Source organism: Barbatula barbatula (assembly GCF_947034865.1).
Source record: "Barbatula barbatula genome assembly, chromosome: 5".
In the NCBI taxonomy this organism is placed as follows: Eukaryota; Metazoa; Chordata; class Actinopteri; order Cypriniformes; family Nemacheilidae; genus Barbatula; species Barbatula barbatula.
In genome coordinates, this window is record NC_136769.1 from 11,356,670 (window position 1) to 11,375,615 (window position 18,946).

Genomic DNA, 18,946 nt, shown 5'->3' on the forward strand with positions numbered 1-18,946 from the left:
AGTTATTATACCAGACACACAGTAGGTTGTTGGTATCAGAATTGTACAGTAGTTGCCTCAGGAGAGATCTGCTGGCTAGACATCTCTAGGGTGGAGTTAACCGTTACTCGTCTGTGGATATTGATCCCATGTTCATTACTGCCGGGCCCAACGTCTTATCCCCAAAGGCATCTGTGAGGTAATTAACACTGCAGCCGATTAAAGAGTCACTCAGGCACACTAGCTCACCACACAAAATTCTCACACAGAGTTCCCATAGACCGGCCATACATTATGCACATTCTTCCAGAAACGCCTCTTCATTTTCTTTCTATTTCTTAGAACTGCTGCTCATTTATTCTACTTGTATATTACTAGTCATTTATATTTTTCAAAGTGTATTACATAGACACTACACTAACAAAAAAGGCCACACTTATTAAAGTGCAAAGGTGTAATATTAGTTTTAAATACACAGTTTTGTTGTACCATGGAATTCTTAAGTGCCTAAAAGGTCAACTAAAGCAGGAAGTTCAAGGCCCCTCCCCTTTTTAGATAATGTTTACTGTTTAGCCAATAGTATTTAGTTTACCCCACAACCTGGAAGTCTGAAGTCAAATTCATATTTTTAGTTTAGAATCTTTTTCTAAAAAACAAATGTTTTTTGAGCACACTAGTTAATTGATATCCTTATAAGGTTAACATATTCATACCAAAAAGCCAGCCCAGATAGCACATGTACGTACATTTTTAAGATGTCTGCTAAAAATCTGGAGATCTGGAAAACATCTGCTTAACAGCTTAGAAAAAGCACAGATATCTGACAGAAGACATCTCCAAGACGTTTTGTAGAAGAGCAAACAACAAATACTGTTAATGCAGACATCATATAGACATCTCAAAGATGTACTGTATGTGTGCTATCAGGGAAAAAACGTTAACATTGATTTCATGGGGACGCTAGTTGACAGTGTCATTGCTATCATACGTATGTTAATGGTATTATGTTATGTATTATGATATATTTTGAATATCATGTTATGACATGTAAAGCTTTCAAGGTAATCTGTTAGCACAGTTTCTATTGCACATAATAATATGCAATAATAATAGAGGCACTTGGTGTTGTGTTTTAAATGCTGAAGATAAATCTCGCAGACAAAAGTTCCAGGTGTCAAAAGATACACTCGCTGAATGTATGAAATGACAAGGGCGAGTAAATTATGACAGAATTTTCCTTTTCGGGTGAACTATCCCATTAACGTGTTCTAAGCTAATTGTTTTATTCACCATTTACGCATTCAGTGCTTTGTATATTTACTGCCACTTAAGGCTAGCTTTTAGCGCCTGTGCATGTTTCATCCTGACTGTTGTCTTGCTCTTTTTGTGATTTGCATCGACTGTGTGCTTTTAAATGCAGCCTTAATTCACATGTATCCTTCAAGGACTAGCTTTAGCGTTTTGAGCCTCCATGAGGTTTGGCTGGGTCAGGACACAGGTCATTTCATCCCTTAAGAGGGTTAATTCTGTTCCCAGAGCAGCGCCTGTGACATGACCACTAGTCTCATCAATCATTTATGCGGTTTCCGTAAAATCACACATTTGTTCTGCTTCATTTAGCTGCAGGGAAACCGGTACAACAGTGGCTTTGCCTACGACTGCGGAGGGACATAAACTGCAGAAACAAAGACGGGAAAACATACATTGTGTTGTTTTTTGTTATTGTTATGTCTGTTCCGGATGCTCGTTCCATCTGTGCCGAGCCCCAGGGTGACGTTCCCTCTGCAATACAAGTATTTCCACGTGCGCTTAGGGAACTGAGAAAGTTTAGCTATAAGACTAAAGTCTTTTGCAGAGCTGAAGGAGTTTCAATAAATAAACAATCTTAAAATTCATATAAACAAAAGCTTGTTTGCTTCTATGTTTCCTGACTTGGGTTGGTGATTTAAAAGCATGAGCTAAATGATTACTTTATGTGTGTTGGTTTTAGTAATGAGATTTTAATTTGATGTTTTTCAGGTGGGGAATCTTGGCCTGCTCTTCATGCTTCTGTTCTTTATTTATGCTGCTCTGGGGGTGGAGCTGTTTGGAGAGCTGGGTAAACACACATGACTCTTCTTTCCTCGTTTTGGTTTATTTGGTGCCCCCCCAGTTTCTCTTTCTTTTCCATGTCTATGACTCTCTACCTGCCTGATCTTGATTTGTTAAGTCTAATGAATTCTATGCTGTTAAATTGGCATACATCAATATATATCATTAATCCAAAGCTTTTAGGTAATGATAAACATAACCCAATAAAGTTTGTGTAATACACACCATGCTTCCTTTCTAACGGCTCTGTTTGTTTCCTGCAGTGTGTAATGAGGACTACCCATGTGAGGGCATGAGTCGCCATGCCACCTTTGAGAACTTCGGCATGGCGTTCCTCACGCTTTTCCAGGTTTCCACAGGTGATAACTGGAACGGTATAATGAAGGTAAAAAGTTAGATTCAAAAGACATACAAATCTAATTTCTTACATTTTCTTCTTTTGAAAGGTGACAGTAAATATGTGAAAAACTCGTTGCATTAAGCACCAAAATAGAAAAAAATATCACAATGTGTCTAGCTCATCTGGGTATATCATATTTGGATTATTTAGCTCTTTATTCCTTACGTGTCATTTCTTTATTCCTAATTTTTCTTTGCACAGTATTTTACCACAGCTTCTTTGATCATCTGTCGTTTCCCCACCTCTTTCTCATCTTTAATGCAAATCTATAATAAGTCTATAAGCACTGAGTTTTTATCAGCCTATATGAAGAGAATCTGCCTAGTTTTACATTTTCTCTCCAGTCGGGCTTTTATATGATATCTATATGCTCGAAAAGTTGCCAGCTCAGCACATTCAGCACAGTGATAATGGGCTCCTGAATAAATGAGAACATATCGGTGTGAAATTGATGCAGAACATCCCCCACAAACACCAAAGGGTGTTTTTGATGGAGGGTGACAAGTTCCCCGTTTAGACACTTACACCTAATGAGGTTTATAGGTGATGGAAGCATGAAGGTAGCACCGTAATCAAAGTTGTAAATTACAACCTGAGCTCCTGCGTACCTGCAGAGAGCCACCAAATGTTTGCCCGGGCCGTACGCATGAGTGACCAAGCAAAATTACTGAAAGAGCTTGCAACCATCTGCCACTCAGGCACTGTAGCTTTGGAGTGAATAAAAAGAGTTTTGATATTGCATCAGAATAATTTAGAACGAAAGTGGAATGCTGGGATTTTTTTCTTATTGTTTGAAACGGCAGTGCGTATGCTAATCAAACCGCACATGATATAAGGAGGAGGGTGAAGTCATCTCTTACTCTGAGTACTGTACAGGTTGCTAGCCCCATCTAGGAGGTAGAGCACGTAGTAAACGTTTGTAGTTTAATGATTGCTTTAATGATTAAGAGGGATAGTTCACCCCAAAATGAAAATTGTATCATCACATACTCACCCTCTTGTCATTCTTGACAAGCTTTCTTCTGCAAGACACAAAAGAAGATATTTTGAAGAATGTTGGTAACCGAACAACAGCAGTACCCATTTACTTCTATTGTCTGGACACAAAATGGTGCCATAACCAACATTCTTCAAAATATAATTTGTCTACTACAGAGTAAAGACAGCCATACAGGTTTGAAATGACAACAGGGTGAGGAAATTATTACAGAATTGAAATTTTTGGTGAACTATCCCTTTAATTCCTCAGTCCTGCGTGCTGTTTGTTTGCTAGCCGTTCCTAGTTCAAGCAGCTATGAGTAGTTGGAGAACGTATTTTAACATGTAACATTTCTCGCACCTTATCAAGTAAATATAGTTATCTTATCCATCTCCCTCTTTCTCTCCCGACTCTTGCAGGACACTCTTCGCGAATGCCCGCCTGGCGAATACACCTGCAATCCCAGCCTGCAGTTCATCTCTCCACTGTACTTTGTGAGCTTTGTACTGACGGCTCAGTTTGTTCTCATCAATGTGGTCGTGGCAGTGTTGATGAAACACCTGGATGACTCAAACAAAGAAGCCCAGGAAGAGGCTGAGATGGATGCGGAGATTGAACTGGAGCTGGCCCAGGGAACGCTCTGCTGCATTGGAGGGTCGGGTGGAGGAGGGGGAGAGAGGAGTGGAGGGGGGCTTCAGGCAGCTGGGCCAAGCTCTGCTATTCCACCTCACTCCCCAAACACACACACGGGGGCCTGTGAACTCAACAGTGCCAGGAAACTCTACTCCCCAGCCCAGGTAGGACACATTCAGCACTGGCACGGATTGAGGGACGGATTAAATGTCAAATTGTTAATGGAGGAATGCACCCCCCCCTACCAAAAAATGCATTATTTATTCTCCCCATGTCATTTAAAACCTGTATATGATACAATAAGATATTTTGAGGAATGTCTCAGTGGTTTTGTGTCTATACAATGGAAGTCAACGCAATGAGGTTTGGTTTCCAACCTCTGTGTTTAGCAGAAAAAAAATGTCATACAGGTTTGGAATGATATAAGGGTAAAATGATGATGAAAGAATTAAAATTTTTGTGTCAACAACACCTTTAACACTTCTTAACTTGAATGAATTTATAGAATGGATTGAATTTATGATCTGAAGGACAAAGGATGGATGGATGTTCACATTGCTGTTTGGGAGAGAGATGAGATTATTGATTCAATGATGGATGGAAAGACGGAGAGAGGATTGATTAAGATTAGGTTAGTTTGAATGGATGGATGGTCACATGAATAATGGATATATGGATTGATGATTGAACGATGAATGCATGGTTGATGGAGGAATTAATTCATGATTAAATTGTCATATGGATGAATAAATAAGTAGATATCTGCTGGACAGTGTGAACAAGTGTAGCGTTTTCTAACAAATTATTTTTCTTCAAGCATAGAAAATTTTTATTGCCCTTTGCTCGTGAAGTCAGAGTATGATTTGGGTCTGCTAAAAAGGGCAGGAGAGGCATAATGAGGGGGAAGAAAAGGCGCAGAATGAGACGTTTTCATTAGAGAGCCTCGGGACTCGCCCCAGCTTGGGTCCTGCCGTCATGGCAACACGATTGTGTCAGTCTCCGACGCTCTGAGACATGTAAACACTGAGGTACAATTAATCACCGTTTTTTGTAATTAAGTTCAGGATCAAATGATTAACTAGTGAATCAGATCTATCAACGCGAATCAGGAGGCAGTACCTGCTGTGTTCACAGATAGATCTGCTAAAAACAGAATAGTGACAAATATTGTGGTGCACTGGTATAGACGTGCACTCTCACACACGCAATGATGACTCACCGTCAGGCAGCTATTGTGGAGCTATAATTGTCTTTACCTGTCCAATTTTAGCTTCTGCAGCAGATTATATAACTGCTGAGAGAAGAGGGAAGCGAGTAGGAGGACAGGGAGAGACAGAGCAATGGAATGCTATACTGTAATTGAAGGTTTGAATTTATGTTAAGTACATGACTTCAGTAGTGAAGCCGCATGTGTTTATGCATCTGATTGTGAGTGTATGTGATTTGTACATTCTTATTTGTTCAGGTGTACCTTTACATTGCCTTGTGACGATACTTAGCCAGAATTAGTATTTTTTTACAATCGCTGTATTTCCTTATCTAAACTTCTAAGTGCTGCTATAAATGTAGAATTTCCCAATAAGTGGAAGTCACAAATTGATCTCAAGCTTTGCCAACTGTTGTTGAATATGGAATAGAGAAGGTGTGCTCCACAGAAAATACTTGGGGGAAGATTTACTAAACAGGGCAATGTAGCGCATTAGCGCAAATTAAAGGAGCACAGATGAGAGTGGAAATTTCTCACAACATGTCACAATTTGACTTATAGCTTTATTTGAATATTTGCATATCTCATTCCCATAATGACCTACGCAATCTACTAAGAGCAGCGCAAATAAGCGCAGAGTTGAAGACTCTTTTTTTGGGGTGATAAATAAATCTACAAATACCATACAATGACAGGCACAAACATTAGTAAATCGCATTGCGTGATTCATTTAAATACTCTCCAACCATAACGTTTGCATCAGTAGAGGAAAACTCCTACAAATGCATATGCAATAAGGTCAGTCCCGGCCTTTTCAGCGCTAATTTTGGAAGTGTTTTAGTGTCTTTTGGAAATTTCAACAGTATTTTTTACTCCAAAATATACTTTTGCGCTGCAGTAAGCTTTTAGTTAATTTGGCCCTTAACTTGAAGGTGTCGTTGTACTGTACGTCTTTAAAGGTTTGTACAATTAATAGTGCTATACTGAATGTTGTACGTCAAAAATGCTTTTTTATTTCGTGAAATAAAAGTTGCACTAAAGTGTATGGGTGTTTCAATATACCTCTATTGACAATAGCAATAATTATCTATATCATGCTTACTCTCCACATATAATAATGTAAATTATGAGCATCTGTTTTGCTTTAAGGTCCACCATAGTAACAAGCTGCCTCTCGCTCCACCTCCCTAAACTCGTATTTTGAGTGAGATTTATTTGATAAACAAAAAAGAAACACAGAACATCAATTTTGACTCTATACGCTTTATTTATATATATAAAACATTTCAATAGATATCACAATAATATACTAATCGTGAATTTTTTGGGTAATCGTGAAACCATGTAGTGAAAATCTGATATTTTGACATTGAAAGTTTAGTATATCAGTGACACAAAACATTTACTTGACCTCATCAGGGAAAGCTACACTGTAAAAAACTGCAATTTTAAATCCAACAACAGTTTATGAAATAGTGTATATATGTAGTATAAATCAGGCATCAAACACTCAAAGTCCGTTATGGCACCCTCATGCTTCATGTTTTCCTGTTAACATTTTGGCTGAGCTTGTGCAGGTGAAATCCTTTGGGCTACAGTAACCCCAATGATGATGCTAGTAGATGCTTTTGAATATTGTGATCCAACAGGACAGTTTTTTGCCTACAGGAAGTGATGTCCCTTACCTGTTGAAAATATTCAATAGAACGTGACAAAGACTCACACAAAAGTACAAACAACATCATAGAGTAAATAGTGATTTTCCATGCAATGAGCTTAGTCCTTATCACTAACTGCAGGCTTGGGGGAAAGAATCAGAGAGGGGAAGGAGACAATGAGAGACAGAGAGAAAGAGGAAAGAGATGTGCATGACTGTCAGCAGAACAGTAATGGAAAAAAAATAGTTTGACTTCAAGCTGAAGCCAAGTCAGCAGACTAAAACATTTAAACATGGTTGCAGCCCCCAAAGCATATAAAAAGCGGCTCCGAATTACACAACTGGCTGGTGCAGTGCGTTGTTCTGAAGAGCACGTACTGGACACAGTAAGTGAAGCATTTCCTTCTCTGGTGTTGTGAACGGCGGAAGGCCTCAAGAACCACCGTCAAACATCTTTATGGTCAGAAACCTGACCGTTGCTGACTCCATTTGCTCGAATGGGTTGTCAACCAGACAATCGATCACTATAGGTAAGTCCCATGAAGGAACTGTCGGTCTAGTGGGCGGTCAACAGCTTTGCTCCACGAATGAAGCGGGCAACTAACCAATGTTTTCCCAAAGAAAATCGGACGCAACCCCCCTCCTTTTTTGGGAACCAGAAAATACTGACTATAATAGCCTGCCTCTCTGTCTGACAGGGGAACACGTTCTATTTTTCCAACAGAGTTTGCCGTTCCTGTGTCAACTAATGCGCTCGTTCCGGTTTCACGGAAGTGGAGACCATGCCGTTGAAATGCGGAGGACGATATGCAAACTGAATCCTGAAGACTGTGCCTACAGTCCTTTCTACATAAGGAGAGATATTTGGCAGTAGTCTCTACGCAGTCATTTTCTCATTGATTTTAACACTTCGTCTTGTTGCGGGGCTTTAGATGTCCGGTGTCCTGAATGGAAGCAGGAGATAACCGGAAACGTAACGATTTGTGGGGCCCCTGAAATGCCATTGGCGGCGAAGATAGCACAGGGGTCCCCTGAGGGTCCCAGGGGAGAGACCAACGTCTCCTCCATGTGGGGCATCTGTGTCCACGATATTCAAATAAATCGATGTCAAGGGCACAAAGGGCACGAGTAACTTGTTATGGAGGTCACCAAAAAAGAGTAGAGGGCGTCGCTGATGCCCCTCCCCCTGGCCATCTGACAGAGATCTGTCATCCAGTCTCGAACGCTTGGTGAACTTTTGCTCCTGCGGCCAGTCGAGATTTAGCCTCTTGACTGCTTGATTCACCATCCCCAGTACTTCTTCGTACACTTTGATATCGTGAGGAGGTGCTCTCAAACTCCGCAGGAGCAGGGGAAGCCAGGTCTTCCGCCCGATCTGATGAAAAGAATGTTCCCATAGTGTTTTGAAACGCATCATCGAGAGTAGCTTTTGATAGGGAACAGAAGTATAAAGAGACAGGAGTAATGCACATCTGTCATTATTGAAGATTATTTTTTGCAGTCATTTACTGTAAGTGAGATTGTTGTCTCTCAGTGCGGTGTTTACATCACTGTCCCTGAAGGAACGCAAATTCACTATATTTAGATTTATTTTGATCTGACACAGCCATTTCAGCTTGGAGTACTCTAACGGGCTGAGAAATTTAATCAGGTGTGTTTGATTATTATGTGTTGGGTTGTGTACCTCCAGGAACAAGGTTTGCTCTCAGTGAACAGTTACAGTACTTAATGACAGACAGACAGATAGTTTCATTCCAACACCTATTTACCCCCTTCATACTATCATCCAGAATCATGCGGCCTGTCTAATTAGACTAAACCACATTTCATGGTGAAATGTAGAAAACATAATTTCATCACCTAGTATAAACCCTGTTGGCCCTTAAATGATGATGTGTCACACCTGTCTGCTGTTGACAAGGTATAGATTCAGTGAACATAAATCAAAGTTGTGCCTACAGTGCAAACAAAGCAAAACTGAGGCATTGTTCTCATTATGTAGCATTATTTTTACAGCCTTGTAAAAGCAAGCACTTCTTTCACTATGGTTTTTATGTATTTCTGTAGGAAATACAGTAACACATATTATGTAGTTGAGGTATGTGTAGTGTCAATTATTCAGGAGAACTCCATATCTCATGGCTTCACTTGTGTCACAGAAGCTCACCCTGCTTTGTTGATTTATTTTGTTTTGGTTTATGTCATTTATTTGTTTATATAAATCAAATCCCAAGAAACCAATAATGGACCTCGTTACATTAATATTTTGAGGCTGTAACAAATGAAGGCTGATGAAAATAACATATCGCAGAAGCATGATGCAGGTGACGGTTGCATGAATTTCTATAAGAGCAGGAATGGCAATCTGTTAGATTATCAACATAACCCCTTCTCTGATGCTGCTAAATAATTGCGTTAAATATGAAGATGATTTATTAGTATTGTAGTGGCAATTTAAGTTATTTTGCACTGTTCCTCTTTGGCAAAAGATCAGCTCTGGCTATACAGGCATACAGTTACTTGCTCGATAAAATATAAAGGCGAATTGTGAGAGGGGTTTGGATCACGGGTTCAACCACTGTTCAGTGTGTATTTAATAATGCACATATTTTAAATGCGGTGGGAAGTCACCTCCCACTTAAAACGTGTCTTCTGGATTGTGCCTTGTGCCCTGCACCATGACACATTGACTGCTGCATTTCTGCTGAACAGCTCTTCTCATCCTCAAAGCACTTGAGCTTCTGCTCACGCTGTGTGTCATGGCCAGATAAAGTAAGGTGATTGTCTGAGTCAGATGGCGCTGTCAAGTACTTTGTATGTATCTGAGTATTTACAGTATCTTCAAAAGATACTTTACATAACAGAGCTTGTCTGTCTTTTTTACTGTAGAAAAACGTTTTATTATATTGAAGTCATAAAGTTTTACTTTCTTTCTTTCTGATTTCTATGTTTTTTTTTACTTTTTATGATTAATAATTATTGTCTGTTTTCCGGTATCAGACCGGAATTTTAATAATTAATGAATTATAAGGTTTTTTTGTGTGGACAGGAAATTTCTCACATAAAACAGGTGGATATGCACATACATTTTTCAATAATGATATTTACTATATATATGATATATTTGCTATTGTCAGAACCAATTGCAAACAAAATAAACACAGATAATAGGCTGCATTATTGTATTTTCTATTTCAAAAATACTTCATCATAAATTCTGAAAATTATGTAAAAGTGAAAGTGATTTTAATATATCTCTTAAAGTGTATACATTTGGTTACTGAATGAGCCCCGGTGTCTGGTTCTGAGAGGAAACAGCATGTGTACTGATTCGGTACAGCACGCTCCCCAACGACACATCATTATTGCACATGATCAGCACTGTGCAAAACCGCAGCCAGAGTCAGCAGAGGAGAAAGAGACAGGCAGACATAGAGAATGAGAAAGACAGGACCGCAGAGAGATGCTCTCTGTGTCTTTCATCCATTCGTACAGCACAACCTTCTCAAAAGTGCAAGACCGGCAGAGAAACGCTGCTCTTCTGCAAGTTCACGCTTGTTCGCCCTATGGGCGAACGATCCGCCCCTGGGAGGGTGACAGAACTCTCATTAAAAGACAACCCCTGCATGTGTACGCTACCTTGTGTGTACGCTTCAGGACTGTGAAGAGCCAGGTAAAATTCCACCTGTGATTTTTAAGAGCTCTAAAGTGCCTGTATGCTGCGATTCTGATGAGCCGGGTCTCTGGTGTGCCAAAGTGTCATTAAAAATCCATCCCTGCCAATTATACACCAATCTCCTGCTCCTTGTGTCTGCTATGGTTTATGAGCCGTGCATGTGCCGGCAAACCCATAACAACCATAGAGGTGTCTCTCAGAAACATAATGACAATGATTGTTCTTCCACTGCAGCCTGTGACCACAGTGCCCGTAGCAGGGACCCGAGCGGCCCATTATCTCTGTGGGTCATGGCCGGAAACATAAATTGGTTACTTAAAACTCTCTACCGTACCTTTAACTACAGATGTGTGTGTGATCTCTTAACACTGTGCACCACTAGGTGCTAATCTTCAGTGGATAATAGCAGCTTGTGAGTTGGAATAGGGCTACAAATCTCTAGTATTACAGTCTTACTCTCATTAGTGTTGCCGAGGTGAACGTTGGGACTTTGCCACGCTGTTTGGACGATCACAGGCCCCACACAGTGAAGACTTCTGTTTTATGTAAAAGTTTGTGTGCTAATAGCCGTGTACACTGAGAATTATATCCTACATAATGTGTGATCAATTTTCATCTAGCTCTAATTAGCCGTTGCCACATAATTGTTTATTTGAGGTAAATCAAAGCTTTTGACTCTCGTAATGAGCTGGAGTTGATGCAAAACGTACAATTACCTGAGAAAATAAATGTTTGTCATTAGATTACAGCACTTCTGATTGGGTTAGATTGATCCTTTAGTTGACTGCTGCTTCTATTGCCCTGTGGAGTAAATTGAATGCTAAGCTCTCACGGAAAGGCCACGGTCAGATCTTTAGTCCTACTTGGAAATCTGATTTGGTCTGGAATCATTTATACACAACATTATCTTGATATTAACGTTGAGCGACGTGCCATTTATGAGGTATGGTAGGCTAGACGTTGATGGATGCTGTCTGAAGTTTTTTGTTATCGTGTTGAGGGAGCTTAAAGCCCAACTCTTTTTATAACTTTTGAGGTGGTTTCTATGAACTTTATACCTATAAATAATTCTGCTACTTCTCTACTAACGGCTACAGTGTGTTTAGGGAGTGTGTCAAAGTTTAGCATTTACGGAGTGTGATTGGTCAGGGCTGTATTGGTAATCGGGCATAACAGGTATGTTGTCCCAATGGGCCAATGGGCAGTAAGTTTGTGAAACAAACTTGTGTAATGTAATTGTGGACAGAACGCAGTCACGAAGAAGTATGTAATGGAGTGTGCGTGTGTATAGACAGTTTCAAAGCAACAACATGAACAACGTTACTGCACATGCGCGTGTTCGTTGGCAAAAGAAACCGAGAAGAACCATTTCTTTGCTAAACTTGCCTCTCCAGTATTTTGAATTTAGACTCCGATACCAAGCTCAACCACTAGATGTCAATGTATCATAAGGTTTCTTTAAATGCAACCAAAGTACAGTCTCCTTCAACAAATTGTTTTTTTTATAAAATGAACAACAAAATTAAACAAATAGTTTATTTATTACAATTAAAATATAAATTAATATAGCTGCATGCAGCAATTACTGAGTAAAGCCCAATATTTTGGAGATGTCCGATGACTAGGTGTCAGGATCTGTGGAAAGCAGAACCCAAACGCAGCCAGCAGTTGAAAATAAAACAGAATTTAATTAAACAATTGACCCACGATGGGGAAAACAACAAACTAAAACAAGACTTAAACAGAAAACTTCCCTCAAGGGGGCGAAACAATGAAGGTCCAGGATACTATAAATAATATGTACAAATCAAACGGCAAACAGGAACAAGGTAGTCCAACATGAGCGGAGAACAAGAGGGCGGGGCTAAGAGACGGGACCGGAGGACCCATGGCGCAAAGTCAAAACAAATGCAACATGTCTCCACACAAAACATAACAAACACAAAAGGCATGATACTGTGACGAACCTGCCCACAGAGCTAGGAAACTACTGACAAGAAGGACAGGATCATGACACTAGGGGCATTGGCCTATAACTTCACAGGTCCTCTCAGAACATGACCTCGATGAACCATACTAAGTTTCTTAGAGATTTGCCGTTGCGATACACAAATGTTTGGCGAAGATACAGCATCAAATCCAATTTTGCGTGCTCGTGGTCACATTCGTAGATGCGCTATACGAGAAATGATTGGCCTATCAAAAATATACTAATACATTTTTGTCTGCAGTGTCTCTAAATGCTGCATAACAAATTTCATGCAAGTCGGGCAAACTGTCTAGGTTTGTACTCAAACAGGTTTGAGTATTTGTGACATTGAACAAGATCCTGACCCTACATTCACTACATTCCATTTCTGTGAACACTATGTAAAAGAGAAATATATAAATTTTATATAAGTTAATGGGCCGCAGTTCGTCTCCGCCTGAAGCCAAGGTCTCAGCTGTCCCCCAATCAATGGTCCTAGAGAGTTATTGGTAATAATTCAGTGATGTGAAGTCTGATAATATGTGTTTGTGTCCTAGGAGAACCTGTGGCTGGACAGTGTCTCTCTACTCATCAAAGACTCATTTGAAGGAGAGATGCTGATGATTGACAACCTCTCTGGCTCAGTCTTCCATCATTATTCCTCTCCACCCATCTGCAAAGACTGTAGGACTCATCCGCAGGAGGTACTGCCTTACACTGGAGCTTAATTAAATCAGATCCATATTCAATTAATATGATATGAGGTCTTTGGTATCTTGACACATCTGAGCACAGTTTGTGAATTTAAGCTTGGGTCTCCATTTGCTTTCCAAATAATGTCATTAGCTATAATAAAACATTAATTTAGACAATTCTACTATATCCGCTAATCTATTATTGCACTACAGCACATCACTGGGTGTGAAAAAAACATTGATTTACACACACAATCTCCTGTTGTACTCATCATGGTGACAGACAGGACAAGGGCAGTTGGGAGTAATTCAAGCAGTAACCTCAACACCTGTCAAACCGCCATTGTGCCTGACTGTCAGCCTATCAGTCTGTTTTCCTCTCCCTGTCTCTGCCCATCATCCATCTCTGATTCTCAGGAGTCCGTCCCACTCCATGTGACTCTTAACGTCTCCCTCAGCTTGAATTACACAAATTTTTTCCTCTTCTATTTGGAAAGACATCCTCACCTTGTCAACAATAAATAGCAATTGAAAGCGACATTTCAAAACAAGGCAGGAATGGAAATGCTATGGACGGATTTTCTCTGATTTTAATTGTGTTTGATTGTGACCCACAGCAGATCCATATGGCTGAACTGGAGCAGGCGTCTTTAAGGTCAGAGCAGCTCTCAGATAAGTCATCTTCTCCAGCGCTGCCTGATGATCTCAGTCTGGATGAACAGTGCATGTACCAGATGGCTGCAAAGGAGAGCAAGGTGAACTTTGTCTAATAAATATGATCGTGTCTGTTTCTAAGTAATCCACCCCTACAGATCTGATGTAATTATATTACTGTTCACACTCATGATTTGAGATGTTAATATGTTTTATCCTCTTAAAGCTACAATCCGTAAAATTAAATCAGTTATTGAGATAAATCAGGGATCTTCCTTATTAACATGATTTGGAATGGTAAGCTTATGATCCTGATTTATAATTTGATCTGACGGATACGATTTTTTACATGTAAAGTTTAGTACAGCGTGTACATTTACATTTAGTCATTTAGCAGACGCTTACAGCGACTTACAGATGAAATAGGCAACAAAATACATAAGCGCATCAAAACTAGTCCATTAAAGCCTAGCACAGTATACACTAAGAATAGTGAGGTTAGTATGTTTTTTTATAAGTTGAAAGGGAAAAGAATTAGGTTAAATCAATCAGCGACGTGTTGACGGAAGAGATGCGTTTTTTAAAGATGGCAACCGAATCTGCTGATCTTGTAGCAGCAGGTAGATCATTCCTCCAATGTGGAACAGATCCAAAGAAGGTACGGGAGAGTGACTTTTTTCCTTTTTGGGATGGTACCACTAGTCGTTCCTTTGCAGACCGCAGTGATCTGGCAGGAACATAGCTGCATTAGCGAGTGAAGATACGATGGTGCAGACCCAGTGGTGGTCTTGTAGGCCAGGAGTATAGCTTTGAACATATGCGGGCGGCAACAGTAACCTGTGCTTTTTAAGCGAGATTATGATAGAGAAGAAAATGTTAACATGCTGTTATTATTTACTCACCCTCGTGTCATTTCAAACCTGTATGACTTTCTTTTTTTCGGCAGAACACAAACAAAATATGTTGAAGAATGTTGTTAACTGCCACCCATTCACTTGCATTGGTTTTGTGTTCATAAAATAGAAGTGAATTGGTACTGCTTAAACTTTCTTTAAAATCTTTGGTGTTTTGCGGAAGAAAGGTCATACTGCTTTGAAATGTCAAGAGGGTGAGTAAATAATTACATAACTTTCATTTTAAGGTGAACTATCACTTAAAGCTTTGATTAAACTATCTGAATTCAATAATTTAAGTTATTCAGTCGATCACAGGCAATCCACTTTTCAATAACCTGACAATGAAGGTCATGTAATTGATTTGAACTGTGTTGTTTGGGGAAAGATTATAAATGATCAGTACACATAGATTATTTTCTTGATTTTGCACAGCATGTAAACACCTTAATCTGGTAGCTATTTTATGCAATACATATGTTTACTTATGTTTATGTTTACATTTTGTTTCTTTACAGGAGAAAAATGTTTAGCCTGACAGACCTTAAAGTGGTTGTCGAATTGAAAAATAGTTTATTTAATCTTGCTGTGTATGTTCACATATTGAAAAAAAATCTGTCTCTTAAAATGTTTACATCGGATGTTTTGATCTAGTGTTGTAATCTCTTCGATCCCACACCATTGAGCCTTTAATGATTTCTAAACAGTGAGAATGACTACAATCATACCCTCATTAACAGAAATAAAAAAAATACTGTATGTAAGCACTTACGCTACATCTTACGGCCTCATGGGGTTTGTACTTCCTCGAAAGGGAGGGCAAGCAGCTTTGTTTGTCGACCAGCCTAATTCTTCTGAAGACTTTCAACATCTCCAGCTATTTAAAATATGTGCTGCAGATTTCTCCGTTGATCCACCAGAAGTCAAATTGTCCCTTGATCTCTATTACTGTTGTAGCGGAGCCCAAATGAGGTTCTCCAGCATCCTGTAAGTGCTAACATATTCATTTTTCTTCTCAGGAAAAGAGCTGCGATGAGTGTCTGACCTTAGAAGAACCAGGAGGGAAAGGTCAGAGCAGGTTGCAAAGACCCTGTCGAGTTTACAGCTCCGGGGAAGAGGAAGAGGCGATGGGAGCTGGTTTTCAAAGTCCGCGTCAATGTCACAACACACCTGCTCGTCACAGCATTGGTAATGTGGCACTATCACACCACTGGAAAAAAATGAATGACTTATTCTGTGAAGTAAACACACTTATTCATCGACTGTAACGTTGTTCCGCTGTCTCCCTGTGAAGGTGGAGTTCCCTGTAGCAGTAGTAATCGAGAGTGTGCAGGAGTCTCAGGAGGTTTGAGCAGCTCTAACAGTCCTATTCGTCTCCCTGCTGAATTCTTCCACCCGGCAGCCGCCGCCCTCCCTGCTCCTCCCAGGGGCAGACTGGGACACAAACCAAGAGGGTTTCGGCTAACTTCACCAGCCTCATGGGCTTCTCTGCGCTCTCCTGGAGCCAATACCAGACTGCTCACCACACAAGTATGAGCTTACACAAATGTACAGCTTATGCATTAGTTTAGCCCCTTCTAAATGAGTGCTAAATATGAGACAACAATACATTTTTATGTATGCAGATTTTATGTAGAGATTTATTGAAGAAACCAGCCCCAAGAAGCCTTGTTTTACATTGATTTTATATTAATAAGAGACGATGTTAGGCACAACGCAAAGTATCACTCTTATACAATCACTGTAAACCAAGACTTTAAGGGCATATTGCTTTTGTTAAATGGATATACAATTTGCAAAGTTTCATGAAATAAAACACAGAAAATAAAATGTAACGATATTAATAAAAAATATAATTTCAATGCGAAACGTAACCTAATAGTTTATTTTAAAAATCTCTAGTTTTTTAAAAATTTGTTCACATTTTTCAGAAGTGTTGTAGTATATTCCAGCCATAAAATTACGTATGTTAGAGGGCTTGGGTGGAGCATCCATTAACTCCTCCCCTTCAACTGTGAGTCTGCTGCCAGTTCCATTTCAATTCAAAATTCCATTTCACTCGGAATGCTTCAAAATATGGAAGTCAAAACGATTGCAACTTCCTTTTCACTGGGATTTTAAATAAATGTTTATTTTCAAAACGTTAACAATTTTGATAAAAAAAGTGGTTTTGTTTAAAAATACAAGGTTAGAAAAATGTATACAAATGTAATAGACTTGTCACTTAAAAATAAAACAGAAATTTAACAAAAATTCTCAAGCAAGAAATCAATTAAGAAGGCTGAACCATTATAACTTTATGTTAATGTAGGTAATGCACAAAATAAAACCCACAGAACAGTATGCAAGTTATCGCAGGTCACATATGTTGACAGCTCAAACAATAAGATTAAACAGATGCCATATTGCAAAACAATGACTTAATTGTTATCATTAATCAATCATTTGTTATCTGTACCTCTAAAACCATTGCTTAGGTTTTTTGTATTGCGATATGCAATACAATATATATATAGTCTCTAGTGTCTATATATATATATATGTACATAGACATCCCTAGTTTTCATTTTTTAATTGCATTTTGAAGTCAGTTTTCCTTTCCTCTGCCTTTCCTTACATCTTACCTTGCTGTTGAAGCCCCTTGGGGATCGACATACCCTAGTTTAAAAATCCTCATCTAATTTTGTGTCACCCTTTTGCCTTTCACTATTAATTTTTTGCTTAAAACTCTTTGCCCTCAGTATCCATCTCACAGCGACTCCTCTCTGGCTACGGGCAGCTCAGAGGGCAGCCTCCCCACCACCATGGAAGAAGGGCTCAGTTTCATTGTATCTGCCCAACAGAACCCTGAGCTCACCCTTCCCCTACTAGACACGCCTCTTGACGAGTACACCAACATCTCCACAGAGACCCTGAGACCAAGCCCACCAGCTGCCCAGAACCTCCACACCACCAGGGGGCACCAGCGTAGCAAGAGCAGCTGTGGAACCAACACTAGGCAAGGCTCTGTAGATCCATCCGACGACGATACAGGGATGGTACGGTGCAGCTCCAACCAGACTTGCGACAGCCAGCAGCTCTCGGAGACCCTGAGCAGCTTCTCGCTCACGTCGTTGCTTCTGCCGAGCTCTCTAGTGTCTACGTCTGTGAAAAAGTGCAACAGCACTGGCAGCTTAGACCAGGGGACTGTCACATCCCAAGAAGTGGAGGGCAGGCAAGTTTTTGCTAAAGAGCCAAAGGGTAATCTCAGCGGACACTGGAAAGAGCAGAAGGAAGGGGGAAGAGAGAGTCAGTCGGAAACAACCCAGGGCAAGGATGGGGAAAGTACAAGCCAAATAACAATCGTAGGCTCCAGCAAAAATAGATGAAACTTTACCTAGTGATAGTTATTTCTAAGGCCAGCTGCCTGATCTCTCTGCTTTTTTCAGAGAGCGGATTGACTCCTGGCATTCCATCTAAAAAAAATCTCTCTAGCTCACTGTTTTCATTTGTGACCTGTTACCATTTTGTATTAGCTTGGACTGGTTTCACTAAGTGTCCGACAGAGTCACTGGTTGGAGGGAAATTCTGTGCATTTGAGAGAAAAGGGTTTGGTCCCTCAGTGCATCACTAGACACAGAGGGGATTGTTCACACAGATGTCTGCACGACACGAGTGATCATGTCAGGGAGACAACAAACAGTGCAAGCAAAGCTGAATCCTGTGAGGAATTATGTGGTTGGTGGTAAATCTATGAACTTTATATAAACATATAGAGAGAAAGAGCAAGAGAGCAACCAACGATAAACACACTGTAGTAAAGAAGGTTTCTTCTGTAATACAGGGCATGACTGGCTTTATGATAAGATTCAGTTAAATTGACAATGATTCAAGGACATTAACTCTTTCAGTAAACAATTTTTTTCCGTTTATGTCAGTTTGTCTGAATGTAGTTGAGAGGAAGGCGTTCCAGTTTATTGTTGTGTCTGTTGCATGCTGTCTTTCTGTGTGTGCGTGTGTGTGTGTGTGTGTGTGTGTCTATTTATTTATTGTTTTGGTTATTTATTTGATTATTTATTTATTGGTTTGTTTTTATTATTTGTTAATTTAATTAAAGGGCAAATGCAATGCAAA

The 18,946-nt window shown here is 39.8% G+C and overlaps 1 protein-coding gene across 1 annotated transcript in view; it reads left to right on the forward strand.

The window, feature by feature from the left end:
* The window catches only part of cacna1ia (calcium voltage-gated channel subunit alpha1 Ia), a gene marked incomplete at its 3' end in the record, with an annotated part of 74,312 nt that extends 56,111 nt beyond the window's left edge, over positions 1 to 18,201 (forward strand). Inside the window, exons 28-35 of the mRNA XM_079455702.1 lie at positions 1,999 to 2,077; positions 2,334 to 2,455; positions 3,869 to 4,246; positions 13,149 to 13,295; positions 13,904 to 14,041; positions 15,853 to 16,021; positions 16,128 to 16,363; positions 17,575 to 18,201. Of these exons, the coding sequence (XP_079311828.1) occupies positions 1,999 to 2,077; positions 2,334 to 2,455; positions 3,869 to 4,246; positions 13,149 to 13,295; positions 13,904 to 14,041; positions 15,853 to 16,021; positions 16,128 to 16,363; positions 17,575 to 18,201 (1,896 nt within the window). The remainder of the gene's footprint in view (positions 1 to 1,998; positions 2,078 to 2,333; positions 2,456 to 3,868; positions 4,247 to 13,148; positions 13,296 to 13,903; positions 14,042 to 15,852; positions 16,022 to 16,127; positions 16,364 to 17,574) is intronic.
* Between the last annotated feature and the right edge of the window lie 745 nt (positions 18,202 to 18,946).